Below are 23,108 nucleotides of genomic sequence, written 5' to 3'. Positions count from 1 at the left end.
ACAGATTTTTTTTATCTAGTAAGTTCCATAATCTGAATCTCATGTTTGATAAATTAAGCCACAATATTTAGATAATTGGTTTTTTTTTTTTTGTGTAATGCACTTTAGTGCCTCATTTTTTTAAAAAATATATCTAATTTCACATTATTATTGATATTCTATTTTTTAATTAACTTAAAATTAAAAAAAAATTGTTTTACTTTTGTTATCAACGATTTGCTTTTATTATCTAAGTCTCATGTGTTTGTCATGTTTTTTTATTTTTAAAAATATTTCATTAGAAAATATCACATTCACTTTATTATTATGTAAAACTATTCAATGAAAAATAATCTATGAAATAAAAAAATTTATTGAACCTGATGGCGTGCATGACTTGAAACAAAAGTTTGGTTGGTTGATTTATATTCACTTGGGTTTTTTTTTTAAAAAAAAAAAACTAGGTGTTGTTTTTTGTTAACTTTATCCTTTAACGTTAAATTAATTTGAGATTGAGATTTCTAGTTTTTTTCTTTCAAGATTATATCCACAACTTTCATATGTCAACCTGGAATGACATAAATTGATCAAATATTTTTTTCTTAATGTTAGATAAAAATAGTGTTTAATATACAGATGAATTTAAAATCATGAATAAGTTATTTTTATTTCTTTAATAAACATATTACAAGTATCTAGATTCTTTTTCGTTTGGTCAAGTTTTTTTTTTTTGTGTAGCATCGGATAATGGGCTATCATAGATGTCGTTTTGATGTGAAGGATTTCATTTCATGAGAATAATTTGACCTATGTGTATTTTTTCCCTTTTTTTTTGCCTTAGGAAGTAGATCTAATCGTGAGAATTATTTTGACTTCAGATTTATTTTGGTTTTTAAGATTTTTTTTTGTTTTTAGTGATTATGAATAGATTTATCAAGGTGTTTATAGTTTTTTTTTAAGAAGTTTTAGGTTAAAAATGAGTTTTAAATTGAAAAAAACCAAACCCCTAATTTTCCAAAAAATTGTAGAAAATAGCCAGCGCATTATCTGTTAACTTTTTTAAAAAAAAGTGATTCACCCTTTAAAAAAAAAAAAAGATAGATCCAAGTATGCTAGCTAGATTGAATAGCCCATACTCATTAGTTTTTATTTTTTTTAATACCTAGGCCCATGCAACTAAGCTCTTTTGTTTTCTATTTAATATTTGATTTTTAAAAAAATAATAAAACAAATTATTGAACCCAATTGAATTCATTATCTAGGAAGTAGTTTGATAGGTTAATCTATGGCATACGAGGTATTATTTGTTTTTCTTTTTATTTATGTTTAATACTTTTTGTGTCCCTTAATTTAAATTTTTTTTTTTTATAAATTTACCTATTATTATCGATAATTTTTTATTTATTTAAATCAAACATAAAAAAATGTAATTTTATATTTTATTGTTGATGATAAGTTGAATTAAGTTGATTAAATTCACTAACTCAAGTTCACTCTATTATTTTAATTAAATGTTATTGTTTACCGATTCCATCTTTCAATATTGAGTTATTTCAAGATTGAATTTTCCAGATTTGTTTTTTAAGTTTATCCTCACAAATTTTACAGGTTAATCTAGCTAACTAAGGTGAATTAAATGTTTTTTCAATTCAATAATAAATTGAAATATCATTCAATTTATGGTTAAATTTAATTTTTTTTTAGAAGATATGTTGTTAATATCTAGATTTTTCCACTTAAAATTTTTATTATTATAACCCGCGGCATAACACTGGATAGTGAACTAATATATATATATGTGTGTGTATATATATTTAATAGGTTTTAAAATAGGTATTAACTCAAATTCGGTCTAATAAAAATATGTTTAATATTGTTATAATGTTTGTTTTTTAAAATATTTTTTATTTAAAAATATATAAAAATAATATTATTTAAAAATATATTAGATATTATCATATCAAAATAATTTTAAAAAAATTAAATTTGTACATAAACACTTTACCACTGTAGAAACCAATCCGGGTACAATAAGTAATAACCCTGCCAAAGACAACATATCAAGAAATGCCTTTGTTGAAAATAGCGGCTTGAGCTTTTCTGACAATATGTAATTTTGAATTATTAGCAGCAGAGAGTTTTTTAGAAGTATTTTGTAAAAATTATTTTGGAACCACTCCTTCTTTGATGCAGTTCAAATCTGCACCTGTGTCAAATAAGGCAATGGTGTCAAGTTTAAAATTATTTGAGAAAATAAGAATAATTCTAATTAAATATTTTTTAGAAGGTATTTGTGTTAATACATTTAGAAAATCATCTAGAATATGCTCAATATTTGTAAGTATATGTGGTAATGCATGAGATTCAATGGTTTGGTCTTCTGTATCAGACTCAGTATCAGACTAGTTTTCTTATTTTGACAGAAGATGTTATAGTATGGCAAAGTCTTTTTATTGGGCTTGTTTGAGATATTGTAATTCGGATTTGAGGGTTTTTATCTTAAAATGTAACTCTGGAATAGTAAATGTGGTTTTGGATTTTTTTTTGTTAAGGATCTTTGTAAGGTTATAGGTATTGGTGCTGGTAAAAGGTAATATAAAGCAGTTTAGAGGGTTAAATGATGGAGAGTGCTCTGGTTGGTTGAGGTTTTTCATTAATTTTTCCAAGTAAGTTTTTTGAAGTTGAGGATCATCAAGTCTTTTGATTGCCTCAGTTTAAGATCCTAACAGATCTTAAGACCTTCTTTTTGGGTGAAGCTTACAAGTTCACCATATGTAAGTTAGTCATAAGGTATGGTTTTCATTGTAAAGGTATCTTTGATTTTGTTTCTAACCTTTTCTCAGGTTTTAACTGTAGTTATTTTAACTGTACACTTTCCCATAAATCATTATGAATTGGAATAGTTGATTTTTATAAAAATCTTAATTTGATCCTCAAACTTGTTTTTTGTACAACTAAGACCTTTTGAGCCCAAATTTACATCTAATTGCATATTGTTTTTAGGGGGAGGGACAATGATTAAATTCAAAGTTAGAGCATCAAAATGAAAATGACAGTAACATAAGTTAGAGCATCAAAATGAAAATGACAGTAACATAAGTTAGAGCATCAAAATGAAAATGACAGTAACATAAGTTAGAGCATCAAAATGAAAATGACAGTAACATAGGTGGTTGCTTTGAATTTCGTACAAAAAGTTTACTTTACTCCCCCATCTTTTTTGGTTTATAAGTGATCGGTCTCTTTAGTTTTTTTGAAATTCAATTTTGATACCAAAATTTATTTCTCTCATTCTTTGATCCTTTTCTATTAAAGGAGACAAATAAGCATATCTAATTTCAATTTAGAGAGAGAAAGTCATCATTTATACTTATTTCGACCACTAAAATGGTTGAAATTAGTGTCGATAGGGTATATTCGGGGTATAGAGTTTTTATAATGATTGTTTTAAGACTTAATTTTTCCTAATGAATGAATCTAAATCAAGGAAAAGAAAATTTATTTGGTTTTAATTTGTTATTTGAGCTATTTTTTGGGTTTGTTGGGTTGCTAAATTAGTTTCTACATGTTCTAGGACTACTTTTTGAGTATTTTGGCTTTGAATGTGTTGAAAAATAGGTTTGGAGGGTTAAAAACCCATAGCCTTGATTTTCCAGCCACCATAGTGGTGGCTGAAATCTAGGCTAGGAGATGATGCTTTGTCTGCCCCGTCTTTATATATTTTTTAAAAAATATGTTATCCACCCTTTTAAATGAGAAGAAAAATGACAATCTCAAGCTTGCAAGCACAAGTTGTTTCTTCTAGAGGCCTTGTACACTGGGTCTTAGGCCAATGTTGCTAGGCTTTTTTTAGCCTTTTATTTAGATACATATTTTTTTTATCTAGTTAGTTCCATAATCTAAATCTCATGTTTAATAAATTAAGCCATAATATTTAGATAATTGGTTTTTTTTGTGCAATGCACTTTAGTGCCTCATTTTTTAAAAAAAATATATCTAATTTCACATTATTATTGATATTCTATTTTTTAATTAACTTAAAATTAAAAAAAAAATTGTTTCACTTTTGTTATCAACAATTTGCTTTTATTATCTAAGTCTCATCTATTTGTCATGTTTTTTTCTTTCTAAAAATATTTCATTAGAAAATATCACATTCACTTTATTGTTATGTAAATCTATTCAATGAAAAATAATCTATAAAATAAAAAAAATTATTGAATCTGATGACGTGCATGACTTAAAACAAAAGTTTGGTTGGTTGATTTATATTCACTTGGTTTTTTTTTTTAAAAAAAAAAAACTAGGTGTTGTTTTTTGTTAACTTTATCCTTTAACGTTAAATTAATTTGAGATTGAGATTTCTAGTTTTTTTCTTTCAAGATTATATCCACAACTTTCATATGTCAATCTGTAATGACATAAATTGATCAAATATATTTTCTTCTTAATTTTAGATAAAAATAGTGTTTAATATACAAATGAATTTAAAATCATTGATAAGTTATTTTCATTTTTTTAATAGACATATTACAAGTATCTAGATTCTTTTTTGTTTGGTCAAGTTTTTTTTTTTTAGCACTAGACAATGAGCTATCATAGGTGTTGTTTTGATGTGAAGGATTTTATTTTATAAGGATAGTTTGACCTATGTGTATTTTTTTCCCTTTGTTTTGCCTTAGAAAGTAGATCTAATCGTGAGAATCATTTTAACTTCAGATTTATTTCAGTTTTTGAGATTTTTATTTTTATTTTTAGTGGTTATGAATAGATTAATCAAGGTGTTTATAGTTTTTTTTTTTAGAAGTTTTAGGTCAAGAATGAGTTTTAAATTGAAAAAAACTAAACCCCTAATTTTTCAAAAAACTATAGAAAACAGCCAGCGCATTATCTGTTAACTTTTAAAAAAAAAAATGATTCACCCCTTTAAAAAAATAAAAAAATAAGATAGATCCAAGTATGCTAGCTAGCTTGAATAGCCCATACTCATGAGTTTTTATTTTCTTTTAATACCTAGGCCCATGCAACTAAGCTCCTTTGTTTTCTATTTAATATTTGGTTTTAAAAAAAATAATAAAACAAATCATTGAACCCAATTGAATTTATTATCTAGGAAGTAGTTTGATAGATTAATTTGTGGCATATGAGGTATTATTTGTTTTTTTTTTATGTTTAATACTTTTTGTGTCCTTCAATTAAATTTTTTTTTTATAAATTTACCTATTATTATCGATAATTTTTTATTTATTTAAATCAAACATAAAAAAATGTAATTTTATATTTTATTGTTGATAATAAGTTGAATTAAGTTGGTTAAATTCATTGACTCAAGTTCACTTTATTATTTTAATTAAATGTTATTGTTTGCTGATTTCATCTTTCAATATTAAGTTATTTCAAAATTAAACATTCCAGATTTGCTTTTTAAGATTATCCCCACAAATTTTACTGGTGAGTCTAACTAACTAACTAAGGTGAATTAAATGTTTTTTCATCTCAATAATAAATTAAAATATCATTCAATTTATGGTTAAATTTAATTTTTTTTAGAATACATATTGTTAATATCTAGATTTTTCCACTTAATTTTTTTTTATTATAACCTGCGGCATACACTGGACAGTGAGCTAATATATATATATAGATATATATAGGTTTTAAAATAGGTATTAACTCAAATTCGGTCTAATAAAAACATGTTTGCTATTATTATAATGTTTGTTTTTTAAAATATTTTTTATTTAAAAATATATAAAAATAATATTATTTAAAAATATATTTGATATTAACCTATCAAAATAATTTAAAAAAAAACTAAATTTCTACAGAAACACTTTACCACTGTAGAAACCAATCCGGGTACAATAAGTAATAACCCTGCCAATGACAACATATCAGCCCAGCCTCGGTTGCATCCCATCAAACCGCCTGCCCCGAATTTGTAAAACCAACTCCTAGGCCTCGCCACAGTGCCCCACTCTCTCTGCCCCCCTCTCTCTCTCTCGTACAGTTAGGATACAGAAAAAGAAACGAAACAATGACGGGAAAGCCAATCGCCGGTGAAGGTTTACCAGCGAACCTGGCCGGAATGACAAAGAACCAGCTCTACGACATCATGTTTCAAATGAAGGTATTCAGCTCACCTCTTCTTTGCCGATTTCAAATAGCCCACATATTCATCCTCATTAACCAATTTCACTACTTATATGTTTTTGGTTAGTCGTTTTGTTTTGTGTTTTGTGTTTTTTATTTATTTAATTTTAATGTAGACATTAATAGAGCAGAACAAACAGCAAGCCAAAGAGATATTAATCCAGAACCCTCTCTTGACCAAGGCCCTTTTCCAGGTTCTCTCTCTCTCTCTTTTTATTTCTTTGAACTACTATCATGGCTTCTGCAGTATATTCATGATCTTGGGTTCTTTTTTTTCTTTTTTTTCTGGGAGCCGTATGTTTTGTGAAATTTGAATTCTTTTTGTGTTTATTATGATGGGATGAAATTAGGGTTTTTTTTTTTTTGTGGGGGGGTGTGGGGTGGTTCGCGGAGGGGGATGGGGATCGTTGCAAGTGTTTTTTATTTTCTTAATCCAGTTTGGATTATTCTTTTTTTCTCTCTGGGCAGTAGAAATCTCCCTATGGTAACACAATAAACAATTGGATGTACCCTAAAAGAACAACATTAGGGTTCAGTTTTTCTGAATTTTAGCTGCTTAATATGTTGGACCAGGCACAGATTATGCTAGGAATGGTGCAGCCTCCTCAAGTGGTATGTTTTTAATCTTTATGAAATTTGACTCCCTGGGTTTATACAAGTTAATATCGGAATATCTTTAATTTGGCGTGCCTTTTAGATTCCAAATATCCAGCCAGCAGCATCACAGCAACCTCAGCTATCAGCACAACCATCTCGGCAATCCAACATTCAAGTTGCACAGACACTGCCTGGACAAGGTGCTTTGCAGGATCAAACAAGTGTCTCTCAATCCCAACCACCAATGAGGAAACAACACCAGAGTCAACCTGCGATGTCGATATCTGCTCCTCCCGGTCCTCCGGTGAATCTTCAGTCTCAGCCATTGCCTTCACATCCCTTACATATGCCACAGCAACCTAAGGGGCATGTGAATCCTCAAGTGACCCCAATGTCTGTTACTCAATCCTCTCAACTTCCAAACCTGCCTCCAGCCTCTAGTCATTCAGTTTCACAGCCACTACCAATTCATCAAACCCAAATGTCTTCCGTCTCCAGCCAGTTGCTGCTGCCATTACAGAAAACTGGAATTCCTCATCTGCCATTACAACAACCATTTCCATCTCAACCTCGAACAGCTTCTGTTCCAAGCTTTCATCATCAGTATGGGCAACAAATGGGTCCCAGTATGGGTTACCAACATGCTGGAGCTCCTCATCATCCTTCACAGCCCATGTTTCATGTAAGCTGAAGATTATGGTTCCTAAGTCATTATTTATTGTACCATAACCAACTCTGAATGACTTATTTCTTTTCAATTATTCAGTCAAGCAACAAACCTCAGTCTAGCATGGGACCTTCATTTCCACAAGGACAGCCACCTCAATCATATCAGGTTTGCATGTGCTTTTACATCATAGAAAGTTAGAAACTCATTAAACAATTGGCTGTATCGTTGAATGGACTGGTCAGGCTTTATGCATGCAGAACATGTTAATTCTACTAGGCTTTTTGATGGACATATTTACATTTTCTTACCAAAGGGGATTGACCAAAATTTTCTTCTTAATGTCAGTCTGTCTGTTGATATATGGTTTGCGTGTATGTTTGTGCCTGGTGCATAATCTAGATTCAAGTGTTGATTATCAGCTCCAAATATATTTTTCAATATTTAACTTCTGTTAATGAAAGCTAGAGACAGATGTGCTTTCTAGGTCTAAGTCTAGTATAGGTTATTTTGTTCCCTAGGAAACATCAGATGGTGACAGAACTACTGTTTGTGGATTATATAAGGAAACCTAAATCTTGCTTGGTTTTTGAAAGTAAAACAGGAAATTGTGAGCTCCTATGATGTCATGAGTAATAATTTAAGCATGATTCAGTTTGTACCTTTTCACCTAAAAAAAATACTCTGCTACATAAAAGTTACAAGTGATAGTACAGAAGCTTTGCATCAAACTGGATGTTTTGGTTTAGAAGTCTGCGGGTGATGTTCTTGACTTTGAAAATCATTCTCATTGTTTTCAAGTTTTAAAACTGTATTGATAATCCTCAGTAGAATGGTCTTAATGGCTAGCTGGTATTCGTTGATATCTTCAAATTGAAGTTTAACAATGAGATGATGAGGCTTGTATGTATGCATTAGCCTCATCTCTCCCTTTCTTGTTTTTCTTTCCTTGTCATTATTTTTTATTTTGGAAATAAAGGGTTAACTTTTTTTTCTTAAATAAAATCCTTTTGACTTTGGGTTTCTAGTTATTTGAATAAATAACATTAGCTTCAAGGTCTTTTTGGATGAGATAACATATGCTTCAAGTTCTATGCGTTATATTCCTTCTCTGATCAACTTAATGGTCTATGGTACTGGTCAATTTTCTTATCTCGGTGCTTGTCATTTTAAGGCGGGAGGTTCACATCTAGGGGCAGAGTACATCAGTCAAGTTCCAACTTCAATGCAAGTTGATAGAGGATCTTCTTGGATGTCTGGGCCACCAGATAGTTCAACAATGACACAGCTTGCAGGACCCCCGCAATTCAATCCTGGTCAGATGGCCCAGGGCAATCAGCCTTCTCGCACAGCACCTGTACTCTTTCTCATCTCCTTATGTTTTTTTTTTTTTTTTTTAAAGCCAGTGCCTTTTGTATTTTTTAGAGTTTCCACACTAACTCTAAATTTCGGTTCTGCCTTGCTTGTGGTGAAGATGTCTTCTGAGATGGAGAAGGCACTACTTCAGCAGGTCATGAGCCTCACGCCAGAACAGATTAATCTTCTGCCTCCAGAGCAAAGAAATCAAGTGCTTCAGCTGCAACAGATGCTACGACAGTAAACTAAGTTTGTCAATTGTTCTTAAAGTGGACATATTTAAGTTACAAGCAGGTGTCAGAAATTGCAACAGCATTTATGATCGTCGCGGTTCATCGATGTTGATTGGTCATGAGCTAACACAGAAGCTGATGCAGGATATACTTTTGAGACAAACTTGAAGCATAATATTGAAATAGTTTGTTTCCCCGCTGCAATACTTTTGGCAGTTTGCATTTTGTGAGTGCAGCTATGAGATTCTCAAGATGGGGCATTCTGTATTTTTTTTCTTAGTCTTAGGGCGACACATTGGGACTCCAGTTTATTTTCTTACGTCTTGATAATCAAGTGCTGTGGTCCTCTAATGTAAACAATGATCCTTGTATGTGCTTTCAGTTCTTTACAAGCTTCATGGCAAAAATTTCATCATCTCTCTCACACACTCGATAATGTTATACGGAAATTGTTCTCCAAGTTGGTTACCTGGGCAATTCCAGGAAAAAAATTCCTCTTTAAAAGATGTTTCTAGCTTTATCCCTTGCCTGTGCGTTTTAAGAGAAGCAAGGAAACAGGTGAGTGTTGCTTCATGTGTGCCCGTTTCATTTAGGTTTAGATGATGTGTGTTAATGTTTTGTTTGAAAGTATATTAAAATAATATTTTTTTTATTTTATATTTTACATTAGCTCATTAAAATAATATGAAAAGATTAAAAAAAAAATTATTATGTAATAATTATTTGTAAACCACATTAAAATTCAAACAAAACAATAACACACATCATCTCAACAATAAAGCTAGAATGTCAGGAGGTTAGCAAAACTTAAATGAAATGCACACACATATGAAGCAACACTCACCTGTTTCCATGTTACAACAACTTTATATAGATTAAAGATGTGTCTACAAACATTAAAAAATATATTTTAAATAAAAAAAATTCAAATTTTAAAGAACATGGTTTCATGTTCTTAAATACGCTATAAATTCAAATAATATCCCTTTAAATTCTCCTATCCTGGGATCTCTTTATTTACATATGGGACATCAAACAAGATCAAACATGCATCGTGATTACTTTATTACATCCACATTTGCAACCATAATAAACCAACAAGGATGGGAATGGCACCCTCAAAATGTTAAAAAATAAATAAATTTCCTTCTTGTTCCACTAAAAAACATTAACTTCGCCCTCAAGATTATTTGTTATTCCACACTCCATTATTAGTTTATTTTTAATTTCAAGTACACCATAAGATATCAGTTCTGTTGCAAACTAATAACATGAGCAGCCAATTATTCTAAAATCCTCAAACAGGTAAGAAAAAAAAGAGAAAGAAATAAAGAAATGTTACCCATTCGAGGACAATTTCACTTTAAAAAATTATAGTAACTTTACAGTAATTACTTCTTAAGTCATAGCTTGTAAGCCTAAATCTATTGACACTCTCCATACATGGCAAATCACGAAAACACAAAATCAACACGGCTGTAAAAAAATATAGTTATGGTTATTTTTAAAATATTTTTTATACTAAAATATATTAAAATAATATTTTTTTTATTTTTAAAAAATTATTTTTAATATTAGTATATCAAAACAATTCAAAACACAAAAAAATTAAATTTGAGGAAACATAATTTACACCATATTACCAAACATATTACATACTCTAAGTATATGCATTATATTTCTATTCAATTCTAGGTTAGATTAAATTAAATTATATAAAAAAAATTGCCACGCATTTCTTGAAACGTTTTGCAGAGATTGTAATGCTTTCAAATCTTGATTTGATAGTGAATTGATCATATCTGAATATTATAGTATAAAATAAAAATATATAAAATTAAAAAAATTATAAATGTATGTAGAGATATCATAGATATGAAATCATGTATGAAAATAATACAAGTAGATCAGAGACGCTAGTGATGTAGATGAAAAGAGTAGAGAGACCAAATATTTTACAAGGTGAAAGCATAAAAGTTTTGAAGACAAAAGTAGCAAACTCAGTCCAAGTTGTAGTCGCCTATGTTTTAAGATAGTGATTAATTATTTTCATGGGAATAAAGATGACAAAATTAAAAATATATTTGATTGAATAGAGAATAATAAAGATAAATATGTAAAAATAAATATATTTTTAGAACAATTTTGAAGTGATATTTTATATTTTCAAAATAGAAAGGTTTTGAAAATATAGGTGGAATGTCTTTAAAGATAATATTTTTTATTTTTTATTTTTAAAATATTATTATAAAAAATTTTATTTCTAAAATTATTCAACTAAAATATGTAATGATAAAAAAAAAATTATTGTCATAATTTTAAAACTCAATTCACAAGTTGATTTAAGGCAAGACTCGATTCATAAGTTAAGAGAGTCAACTCAAGTTGACTTAAGTGAACATAAGATTAAAAGTGATTATTATTATTATCTTAAAACTTCACTTGAAGGTCGACATCAAATAAGGCTCAAGTTACGGTTTAGATTAATCGTTAACCCAGGTCAACATAAAATTAAAAATACTTATTATTAAAGTTTTAAAAACTTGACTCAGAGAGTTAATCTGAAAAAAGATCTAGGTATACTACTTGATTTGACTCAAGTCAACATAAGAATAAAATGGTTCTTATTATTATTTTAAAACCTGACTGGGGTGAACCTAAGGTAAGGCCAAGAAATGTCAGCCCAACTTGACCGGGATCAATATAAAAATAAAAATAATTATTATTATCGTATTAAAACCCGAATTAGGGTTCGATTTGGGATAAAAGCTGGGGTCATGAATTGGAGGTCAACCTGGGTTGAATTGAGCTAATATATGGATAAAAGTTATTATTATCATGATTTTAAAACTCGACTTGAGAGTCAACTTGATGCAAGGCTTGAGTCATGGGTTAGGAGGTCAACCCGAGTTGACCCAAAAATATTTTAAAAAATTAATCAAAGCAACCTTGTTTTGACCAAATAAAATTTCAAAAAAAAAAAACAATGGGGTTTTTACTAGTTTTTTAAAAAAAAAACAATGGGGTTTTTACTAGTATGTTACCTTGAATCATGAGTTGACTCCTTTTGAGCAATTTGAATGGGTTTAATACTTACTTTGTTTTTTCTTAAACTTCAACTATTCCAGACCTCGAATCAAATAGGTCTTGGATACCCGACAAGTCAATTTAGGTTTTATACCTAGAGTTATTATAATGTTATTAATTTTAACACTTGATATAAAATAAAGTAAAAATAATAATTTTTTAAAATATATAAATTTGATAATAGTATATATTAACATTAAAATATTTTTTATATTTTATTTTATTTTCTTAGGATAACTAAATAAAATACAAAGATAGTTCATCTATTTTGTACACCATTATCAAATGTAATTTTTTTTTTTTTTTTATTTTATCTCCTTGATCCTATCATTTTCATCTCTTATATTCCAAGAAAATAACTAAATACCATCTAAAAGCACTCTACTTCACAAGACAAAGAAGGCATGTATGAAAGAAAGAAAATTGATAGGTTTTTGAAGAAATTATACAAAAAAATAAAAAATAATAAGAATTTAAAGAAGATAAAAAAAACTCTTAGAACAATAGATAAAAGAAAAAGAAAAAGAAAAAAAGAATGAAAAAAAGAGCAAATTAACATAATAAGAATTTAAAGAAGATAAAAGAAACTCTTAGAACAATAGACAAAAAAAAAAAGAAAAAGAAAAAAAGAATGAAAAAAAGAGCAAATTAATTAGAAAAAACCTTTAGTAATTCTGAGATAAGAGAGAGAGAGAGAGAGAGGCAATATTAGAGATGCCATGCATAATTATTTTATTTGAAGTGAATTTTATTTTAAAATATTAAAAAAATAAATTTATATATATATGTATATATATAAGGCCAAGAGCATCAAGTCCATGTCCATAGGCTTGTATACGTTTCAACTACTAATGACCAGAGAACATTAAGGTTTTGGATTTTTTATTTATGAAACTCCTTTTCATTTAAAAAGCACCTCTTAAAAACCTTCATAAACTGTTTTTTTTTTTTTCAATCCCAAAACACTCTAATTAGCTTAAAAACTCAAAATTCAAAACACGACACCATGATTTTTGTTGCCAAAACATGACCTGAAACTTTGCTTTCCTTCTCTCGCGCCTCTCTCAACTTTCAGGGACCAGATATGATAGAAAATCAAATTTGTTGACCGAATTGTGAAGTTTGAAAAACTACAGGGACCCAAGAGCCAAAAAAGTCTACTAGTGAAATATAAGAAGGTTAAACTGTAAATTGTTAATACTCACGTGAACGTGCGAGTTTCCATGGTGTCGGTCTCTCAAGGAAAACATGGTCTTCCTTGACTGGACACACTATCAGAAAAACATCAACGCCCTATCTGCCAGTGTGTGAATTGGATGTTGGTCAGGGGTCACTGGTAACGGTCACTTCTCGTAAACTGGTGTGAGAACTAGAGGGAACTTTGCGAAACAAAAATAAAATCCCAGAAAAAGGTGTTTTAGCAGCAATGCCTTGGCTATTCAGCAAAAAGACATCGTAAAGAACTAGATTTAACAGATTGCTAAAGGATGCAAGAAATTACTCTCACGAGATGAGAATTCTGATTCTGTTCTTGGAGAGTACAAGCAATGTATGTTACTATGGAAAGTCTGGAGCTTGCACGGTCTCACAAGCCAGGGATAATGCCAGAATGTTATAGGTCTTGCTGGGAAATACACACCACTGGACTAGCCATAACGAGCACAAGGATTTCGATTGATGCTTCGTAATTACAGGAGTTCAAAACTATTCAGACTTCATTTTCATCCATTCAGAGAGAGAAAACTCTGAGACCTCTCCAAGGAAAAGGGAATGCTGATGCCAGTCTAGCTACTCGGTAGGATAGAATGACAGCTAGTTTATCACATGGGATAAAATGACGTAAAGGATTAATTCTTAAGGCTGACCAGCTCAACTAGAAAGGTAACAGGAGACATACAAAGGTAATTGTTTCACTTTATTGCCACAAAAACGCTTTACTATATAAAGCTTTTACACATACAATCATTGAAGATAAATCAGTCTGAAGGAGTGCATTATCACTGGTTGGTTACAGGTAACTTCACCTGGGAAAATTTGACTTTACAACACCGGCTGATACAATATGTTATCACCAAAGTTCAGTCTGAACAGAAATCATTGGTGATGAATGCCGATTGCAGTTGAACTCGAACCTCAAGTTTGCAACCAGGCATGAATCAATAACTGCCAGTGAACAAGGGTTTTTGTTGAATTGCAACAATATGTAGGCAAACCTAAGCAAATCATTCATTGTGTTAATTCCAACAGCAATATGCCCTTCCAGCTTCAAAGTGTACAAGAATCATCCACTACAATTGCAAATGATCCTATCATGGAACCTCCTGGAATGAATTTGAAAAACATAGTTAGATCAGAAAGCATTAGATTTTTCATTATCATATTATGCATCTGACCTCAAAAGTTTACTTTAGACACAGAACTGGAAAGGACTGCAACAATGCACATCTGCAAAAACTATTAGCCAACTACTAACATTACACCACACAAGAATCACTAACCAGCGGCTTTTATGGGAAGATAAATCAGAAAACACAACTGTGTTCAACTCCTATAACATAACACCTATATGGCTTTACAAGTCTTTAAGATTGATATAAAAAAAAGAATTTTACAAGTCTTTTCAGGAATAGTTCAAAAGAAGTCTATAGCTGCAAATACAAATTAAATTACAAATAAGATGGTAAAGATTATATCAAATTCAAGAAAATACCAGAAAAATGATCAAACAGGATAAACCATGATGCTTACCTGCATTAAAGTCTTGGAACACAAAAATTCAATCCAGTTACTTCAATAACTTAGGTAAAACTTGTGAATTATTTGTGTTCCACGGTGATAATGACTTTTGAAGCTTGAAAATTCAAAAATCCTTGGCAGCTTCATAATTAATTCCCTCATTATAATCATCCTCGCTATCAGACTCGGTGAAAAAAGCTTTATCCTCACTCTGAAGATTAATACAAAAAGAAAATATTCTAATTACAAGAGAATAACTCTCTCCTCAGAAACAACTAAAATCAGCAATTGAAGCAGCAGGAAAATTGAACCCCAAGCTAGACTCACCCAAGCCCTCAACAAGGGACAGAATTCAAACTTTTAGGTAATGATTAAAAGAAAAATAGCAAAGAGAACAAAGCATAATACTAACTTGGGTTAATTTTGAGACATTATTTAAGGGGGCATGTTCCTCTGAGCTCCAATTATTCTCATTCTCTTCTTCTTTAGAAAGCCCCTGTCAATAAAAAACACAAAGTTCTCTGGTTCAACTAATCTTTTTCACAGGAGGAACAAAAGCAATTAAATAAAACAAAAAATAGAAAGCAACAAGGATGACAGAGGCTGCAACACATGATACTAAAGTACAATTTATAACCAACAACAGAAGAATATTAAACATCTTTCTTGAAGCATTCTGCATATTTAACTGCCCCCTAATAGACCATTTTGTGGCAGGCAAGATTAGAGTGAGCACAACAAGGGTAAGAATGCAAAGGGAAAATAAATAATTAAACACATCGAAGCTTTCCTGAAGTGGTGATCATCTGCTAAAGATCTTAAACTCCCTGAAATAGCACACACAATAACAGGCCAAAACCACAATTCTGTTCCCCAAGCAACTGCTTTGATGGAGGAGTCTTTAAATATTCTTGAGTTCCCCTCAATCATATTGCAAACAGTAATACTTACCCTAAAAACTAGCACGCTCCTCAATATGTCCTCTACTCTTACCAGAATTTAGTCACTGTTCACCACCATGGGCCAAAAATATTCTAAATTTTCCACACCATAAACAAAATGCCAAAAACAAATGAGATGAAATGAAATGTGTCTTCCCATTATTGCAATACATTGGGTCTGTTTGCCAGGCGTGATTTGGGCAGGATGGATGATGGTGGATAGATGAGGTCTTTCTTTTGTTAAGCAAGAGGGCTAATGACCCAAGAAAGGATTGCAAAGATCCTTCCTATCATTCATTCCTCGCTTATAGTTTTCAATCCTTCCAATTTGGACAAGTTGACTTCTATCCTTCTCCCTCGCTAGCCAAACAACTTCATGGACAGATAGCATCCATCCCTTTTCCTCTTCATCTTCTCACTTTATCCAATCCATCCTTGTTTACAAACAAACCCTTAAGGTTCGTCTACAACAATGATCTTAATCTTATCAAGGACCGCTATTCAAGTATGAGCCTGTAGCATCATCTAAATGAAGAAGGGTCGACATTGCAGTTCTGCAACCAAGCCTATTCATGGTTCCACTAGTGGAGATTGCCAAGTCCAAAGAAAATCAATTTAATACCAAGAATCCATCATACTACCATAAATGCGCCAATTTAATACAAAGGAAACCAACCAAGATAAATAAAGTGATAATAGATAATATTGGATTTAATTCTCAAACTCAATCCTAAAATCCTTATACACTCTCTCATAAAGGGGGGATCATACCCTCACAACTTGAACCACAAGCTAATAAAAAAAAGAAAACAAACAACAAACCAATGCATTATTCCTCATTAACCTATTTATAATGATCAAGTCCTATTTTGAGACGAAACAATTCTCCAATTACACAATAAATAGTACGAAGTTGGCGGAAGTTGGCGAGCATGCACATGCAGAAGAAATATGCAGTAATTCTATTTTAATAGATGTAAACTAGAGAACAGATTCGTACCATTTCTTTCACCATTTCTTCAATGTTCTTTTCCAATTCAAATATGTGCTGACTAAGGGCCTGCATGACCCCACACAGGGATACAAAGGACATCAATCACATTTATAGATGACCATGGTTATAAACATAATGGAAAAATCAAAGCATGAGACAATGGGAAATGGAAACCTCATGTCTTTGCATGGCCACTGAACGCTTCAATGCTTTTGCCTTTGTTAGAAGGTTTCTTGGCCTTATGCTGATTGGTCGACGGTAATTCTTCCCGCGATAATAAATAAGAGCAAACCCTTTGGGAACTCTTTCTATTGCCACTAGTACCCCACCACTCTCATATTCCAACAATTTTGCTGTATCTTCCACAAATGCAAGAGTCTTTTGTTTGGATATTAGCTTCACAAGTTCTCTATGCTTCCAATGCAAATGCATATTCTCAATGACACCATCAAAAACACCACGAATACCTACACATTAGCACAGACAGGCCATCAGATTTTCAGCTCTGACTTCTAAGTTCAGTCGATGAACTTAAGAATACAAACCTAGTGGCAAGTAAGCCTTCATTCTTAAACCAACTCTGCGAAACATAACCCTTTCCTCCTCACTGATTGTTTCTTGATCAAAATCAGGACCAGAAGGAACCATCGTAGTTTCTATCTTGGATAACAGACGCTCAGCTCTAAGCTTCTTGGCCTGGGCCTGACAGGAATTGAAATATTCATCCAAGTTATGCATATTTATAATAGATAAGATGATGAGATTACAGTCCATCATAGATAAAATCAATAAATTAGGATTTGATGCTATGAGATAACCATCTACTTGAACAAAAACCACCATGGTCCATCAAGCATGGAGGCTGATGTTGATTTTGAGTATATAAAGAACAGAGCAGTAAATAAAAACAGCTGAAACCCATACTTAACTGGAAGATTGGCTTAGACTTCAGAATTTTTATGAGCTATACTCTCGAGTCTCACACCAGCAACCTTTTTGGTTGCAAACTTATTTTTTTATAAATAAATCTTAAAAAAGGGCTTCCAAGTAAGTATATGAACTATGCATTACATATCTCAAACAGGGGACGTCAAATGTTTAATTAATCTAATATGAAAATGAAAAATAACTAGAAGAGCTCATCAAAGGAATTTCAGGGAGTTCAACATCATAAAACCCATACATTTAAAAATGGTTAGAATGAAACTTCTCTTGGATCAAACAAGGTGAGCACACAGGCAGAAAACAAGCCTCTGACATATGATGCTTCAGCAAGGTCTTTTAGAAATCAGAATGTGTGAAATAAGAAATCATACTTACAATAGCTAATTTATGTTCAGTTCGTTTGACGAGCCTTGCAGTTTTAGCTTTGGAAGCTTCTTCAATCATCTTTTCACGCTCTTCAGTGGATATATCTCTTCCCCACCGTGCTTGAGCCTCATAAAACTCTGCCAATGTGCCTGCAAGTGCCTTTCCTTCATCTTCACCTGATGGTGCTGCCTCCACTGAATTGCTTCGTACTCTCTCTTCAACATCTTGAATCTGCTTCGTCGCTTCCTGTCTCTCTGCTAAAGCAGCAGCTACACTCTGTGGCAGAAAATCCTTTCCTCGGAATATTACAATGTAATACTTGTTTCTGAGCAATAACACACCACCAGTTAACATCTGCAAAAATTAATGAAAATTTAACACCATCAAACTTTAATACTTTGTTTGTATACGTAATGCATTCTTCTGTCTCTTCTACCAAGCAAAGCTTGTCATCTATGAAGGAGAGTGAAGAACCACAAAGGGGAAGTGAAATAACATGAATCAGAAGAAAAAATGGTAAGTTAAATGACCCTGGAACTTTGCTATTAAAAAACAACTGGGACTACAAACTATTGATGTAAAAAAAACACCTGCAATGAGCAAACAAATTCAATACTACATATTTTGTTGACCATTTGGATGCATGTAACAACCTTTAGTTCATCTGCCATCAGTTTGTTATTTGTATTCTGGATACCCCGTTTTACAGCAATCTTTGCAACTAAGCTTTTCTCCCAAAGCTTGAGTATAGCGACAGCTAGCCCTTGATGGTTTCTGTTTCTCCCTACATAAGATAAGATTATGACAAAATATAATGTAAAAAATATTGGAACTTTAAAGTGAAGATTTTGTAGAAGGTGAGTAATACCAAGGGCAAAATGACAAGGAAGTGCTTTAGCAAGCTTTCGCATATTAGTCATTTCCGCATTAGTAAGCCGTGCCCGCATTCCAACAGGAAGAAGCCTAAAAGGAGTTTTGTAACCAGGAACTTTTGGAGGAAGCAAATCAGCATCAACTGGAAGTAATCCTGTACCCCACCACTCCTCAAAACGGGGTCCCAAACCATCTAACAGGCTGTTAAGTTCAGCTTCCTCTTCTGTCATGTTCTCAGTAGGTTCTGTTATCCTCATTACTAATTTACTCTTTTCAGAAGATGAAGTTGCAATGTTGCTGCTTCTCGTTATAACACTGTCAGTAGAAGAAACATCTGGGACAAAGAGAGCATCCCCTTCTCTATCAGCAGGTTGCAACTTAGATGGAGGCCCTTGATAGTTAGTTCCACGAAACACCACCATAACACTCCCTGCTCTCCATATAACTAATCCTCCTGTTCGACGCTGAACATGACACCAAACAGTTAGTTGCATTTGCCAAAATCTTATCATTTATGTTAGACATACCTACCAGAAAATATATCATGCTAAACATGTGAAGTAACTTATACATAACACACTCAAGCATAATTCTTACAACCATAAGCATGTGATGCAGTCAAAGAAAAATAAGTTTTTTAATTCTGCATATTCTAGTGTTTCTTGTAAATGAGACCATGTTGGAATTTATTTTGCTTACACATATTAATGCTATTGAGGAATCTTAGCATATTTTAGATCAAGTATTAATTTAAAGACTACTATGGTTTTGGTGCCCGTAAAAGGAGCACCTATTCCATGAAATTGTACGAGTTTGAATAAAGGAATTATGAATGTGTGATTTAGTTGACAGGCTGCGGCTTTGTGTTTTGTTTCTGCCTCCTCTAAGCATGCTTCTTCTGCTTACTTTCCCTGTCATTCTTATAGCTACATTAACCTTGGTTACTATTCAGTGCTACTCATAGTTGTCAAATCAAGATTTGAATCATGAATCAGAAAGCCTATTTTTGGGATTGTGAATCTTAACATTCAATAACAATTGAAAATGACATCATAAAAGATACCTAACATACTAAATGTTTCTAAAATAAAGAAAAAATGAGCATTTACAAAACAAAATGTATGTCAATAACTTGATGCAAAATTGTTCATTAAAGGACCCCAGAGTCTCAAAATTCAACATATTGTTCATTGGTACTTGATCATTCTAAAGACTCGATAAATTGAATATCTAAAAGCTACCTTCTAACTACTTAACCTAGTTTTAATAAAGAATAATTAGCAACCTTATTCTTCCTCAATTTTGAAATAACCTCTGTCATTCTGGCTGACTTAGAAGCTCTTGCTTTATTTCACCCTTTTCTTTCTTTGTGAAAATTTAGTTTACAATTTGTTTCAGTTTCAAGTAGAAGTATTTTTCAAAGAAAATTGTTTGTGTTGTTGTCATCCATGACCTGTAAACTTAGCATTCCTAGCTTAGCATCTCTTTAAAAATTATGCATTTACTTTCATTTTCTATTAGCGTTGACCCGTAAACTCTATTGAATCGAATCAAATCCATGATTGCATTGTAAGATCCTTTTACATCTAGGATTCACCCCATGAATCCAGTCATTTTGTATATGAATTGCGACAAGTTGTAAGATTTGAATCTTGAAACATAAGATTCTAACAACCATGACAATAGCAACCCCCAAATCATCCTAACACATCCTTAATCCATCCCAATTCCAAATACATCAAACCCTAACCCTAATTCCTACCAAGAATCTCTAATTCTACAACCCTAGCTCTCAACAAATCCTTTTTAGGACACTAAACCAAATCTCTACTACATCAGCATGGCACTCCAACAAACAAAATACCATCATTTGCCACAATAGACAAAAAAAAAAATTGTAGAGCAGTGATAAAAGGAACAAATTTATTAAAACTGAAAACTTAGCAACACATAAACAAGAAGGTTCCTTCAAGCAAAGTATCATAACATCTTCCACAAGACAAAGGGAAACAACATATAATAATGGTATTACTAAATCAACACATCAATCATTAAATCACAAGCCTATCACGTCATTTTACAAGAACAATAACACAACCTATATCAGGTTTCCATTGGATAGTTTAATAACTTTACCAACAGCGTCTCTAGCATCATTCAACAACATAATTCAGCATGACTATAATAACAAATGCATTTGATGCCTAACACCATAATTGATCATAAATATAGCATGATTGCACCATGATTTGAATAAAAATCAAATAACATAGCAAACAAGTAATCAGGCTAGAAATTAACCTCAACAATCTCGTGAGCAGTCTTCATATCATGAGCAAGAACCTCATGAAACTTAAGTCTAACCAACTCTTCTTTCCTCCACCTATCATGAATGTTCTCCAAAACCGCATTAGTAATCCCAGCTTTCGGAATACTAATCCTCTCCCTAATAAACATCCCCATTCTCCTCAGCCTCCTCAATTCCTCATCTTCTATTGTCAATTCTGCCAAAGTCGGCGCCTTTACTCTCCTTTTCCTCCCACTCTCTATCCCTCCTTCCATTTCCACTGCCCCACTTTCTTCCCTCTCCCATGGCAACACAGATTCATCACTGTCACTACCCTCATCGTTACTGAAAACCACTGTATCCGGCCGGACCCACTCTCTTTTTAACAAGTCTCCAAGTCTTTCTTCTCCCGTTAAACCACCACCATTGATTTCACTCCCCTCCAATCCTTCTAATTCATCTTCATCGTCTGATCCTAACCCTAAATTTCTTAACCGTAGTACGATTCTTTCAATGGCATTTTGGCCCTTGTCATTGGAGAAATAATGAGGCTTTTCTTGACTGACTTTTGATGGAGGGTTTTTGATCGAATGGTTTTGAGAAGGCTTCCATTTGGAGATCCAATTAGGGTTTTTTTGTTGGGTTTTAGGGGTTTTGTTGGTTCTAAGTGAAGATGAGGTCGCAATGGAGAAGGGTTTTTTGAGGGATTGAAATGCGGCGATTTTAGATAAGAGGGAGTGGGAGCTGAGAGGCAGCGTGGAGGTGGTTCTCAGCGGCAATTCTGTTAATTTTGCAGTTGTGAAGGTCATTATATGACAGCTTATGATGTTGCTTCTGTGGTTTGGTGTTTCATATGTTGTCTGAAGAAGTTTTTGTTTGGAAGGTGAGAAAGTTTTAGGTGGAAGAGACTTTGTTAAGAGTGTTTCAGTGTGAATTATAGTGTTGGAGTTGGAGGTGATGATGGAATGGCAAGATAAGATTTTTATTTTCTTTACAACTCAGAAATTGGCGGATATTTTCTTCATTTGGGATGACATGGCATCGGCCTTCGAGCTTGGTACATTTTGGACACCACCAGTTGGGATTTCTTGGGCTTGAATCACGTGACCCCTCGTTTGATGTCATTCAATTGACAAGTTAAACCCAAGTTTAACTTGATTAAAAATAAAAATTATTGAAATCTTGTCGGCAAGATGATAAAAATTAGAGAAGACTAGAATCGACATCAAAGCTACAACCTTTCTTGAAAAAATCACTAACCATGAGAGCCAAATCATGTTCGCTCTCTTGGCTAAAATCTCCTTTAATTCGACCACCAATCCTCCTTGCTCACTAATTCCTTGTTGTTTTTTTTTTAGATTAACGTGGGTGAATTATTGAAATCTTGTCGGCAAGATGATAAAAATTAGAGAAGACTAGAATCGACATCAAAGCTACAACCTTTCTTGAAAAAATCACTAACCATGAGAGCCAAATCATGTTCGCTCTCTTGGCTAAAAGCTCCTTTAATTCGACCACCAATCCCCCTTGCTCACTAATTCCTTGTTGTCTTCATCGCACACGTTATTGAAATTTCTTGTTGTCTTCATCGCACACGTTATTGATAAAAAAAAAAAATACAGTTTCTTCTCTTATTTTTCTCTTTTCTGTTTTGCTAAAATTAAAATTTAAGAAAAAAATAAAGCGAGATACATTAAGGAGTAAAAGAGAGTACAAAAATATAAAAAAGGGATGAGAATGAAATTACATAAATATTATTTGGATAATAATAATTTTAAATTAATCTAGATTGATCTTCTTAACCTAAGATTTAGGACCTAATCCGGGTTAATACTTAAGTCAATTTTAGAATTATGTATGATAGTTTGGTCTATTATATTAGTTTTATAGTATA

General features: G+C 32.1%; 2 protein-coding genes across 3 annotated transcripts; one reads left to right on the top strand and one right to left on the bottom strand.

The window, feature by feature from the left end:
• The first annotated feature begins 5,864 nt into the window (after positions 1 to 5,864).
• On the top strand, positions 5,865 to 9,400 carry ESP1 (hydroxyproline-rich glycoprotein family protein). The gene is made up of 7 exons (XM_011047560.1): positions 5,865 to 6,109; positions 6,249 to 6,326; positions 6,706 to 6,744; positions 6,830 to 7,411; positions 7,496 to 7,564; positions 8,571 to 8,753; positions 8,871 to 9,400. Exons 1-7 carry the CDS (start codon positions 6,017 to 6,019, stop codon positions 8,994 to 8,996), a joined length of 1,170 nt encoding a protein of 389 aa, XP_011045862.1. The 5' UTR covers positions 5,865 to 6,016; the 3' UTR covers positions 8,997 to 9,400.
• Positions 9,401 to 13,966: 4,566 nt separating this feature from the next.
• Positions 13,967 to 22,202, bottom strand: EMB1865 (CRS1 / YhbY (CRM) domain-containing protein). Of its 2 annotated transcripts, none has more exons than XM_011047558.1 (10): positions 21,229 to 22,202; positions 18,923 to 19,391; positions 18,708 to 18,838; positions 18,064 to 18,408; positions 17,289 to 17,445; positions 16,918 to 17,210; positions 16,762 to 16,809; positions 15,221 to 15,304; positions 14,821 to 15,019; positions 13,967 to 14,393 (listed from the first exon to the last, which is right to left on the bottom strand). In XM_011047558.1, the coding sequence occupies exons 1-9, from the start codon at positions 22,021 to 22,023 to the stop codon at positions 14,933 to 14,935; spliced, it is 2,409 nt and encodes an 802-aa protein (XP_011045860.1). In that variant the 5' UTR covers positions 22,024 to 22,202; the 3' UTR covers positions 13,967 to 14,393; positions 14,821 to 14,932. The 2 variants fall into 2 exon arrangements, with proteins under 2 accessions (XP_011045860.1, XP_011045859.1); XM_011047557.1 differs by having other exon boundaries at positions 16,750 to 16,809; positions 21,229 to 22,201.
• Between the last annotated feature and the right edge of the window lie 906 nt (positions 22,203 to 23,108).

The sequence above is a fragment of the Populus euphratica genome, unplaced genomic scaffold (assembly GCF_000495115.2).
Source record: "Populus euphratica unplaced genomic scaffold, PopEup_1.0 scaffold108.1, whole genome shotgun sequence".
Taxonomy (NCBI): domain Eukaryota; kingdom Viridiplantae; phylum Streptophyta; class Magnoliopsida; order Malpighiales; family Salicaceae; genus Populus; species Populus euphratica.
The sequence above is the reverse complement of the archived record's forward strand: the minus strand, read 5'-3'. Positions and strand labels throughout refer to the sequence as shown.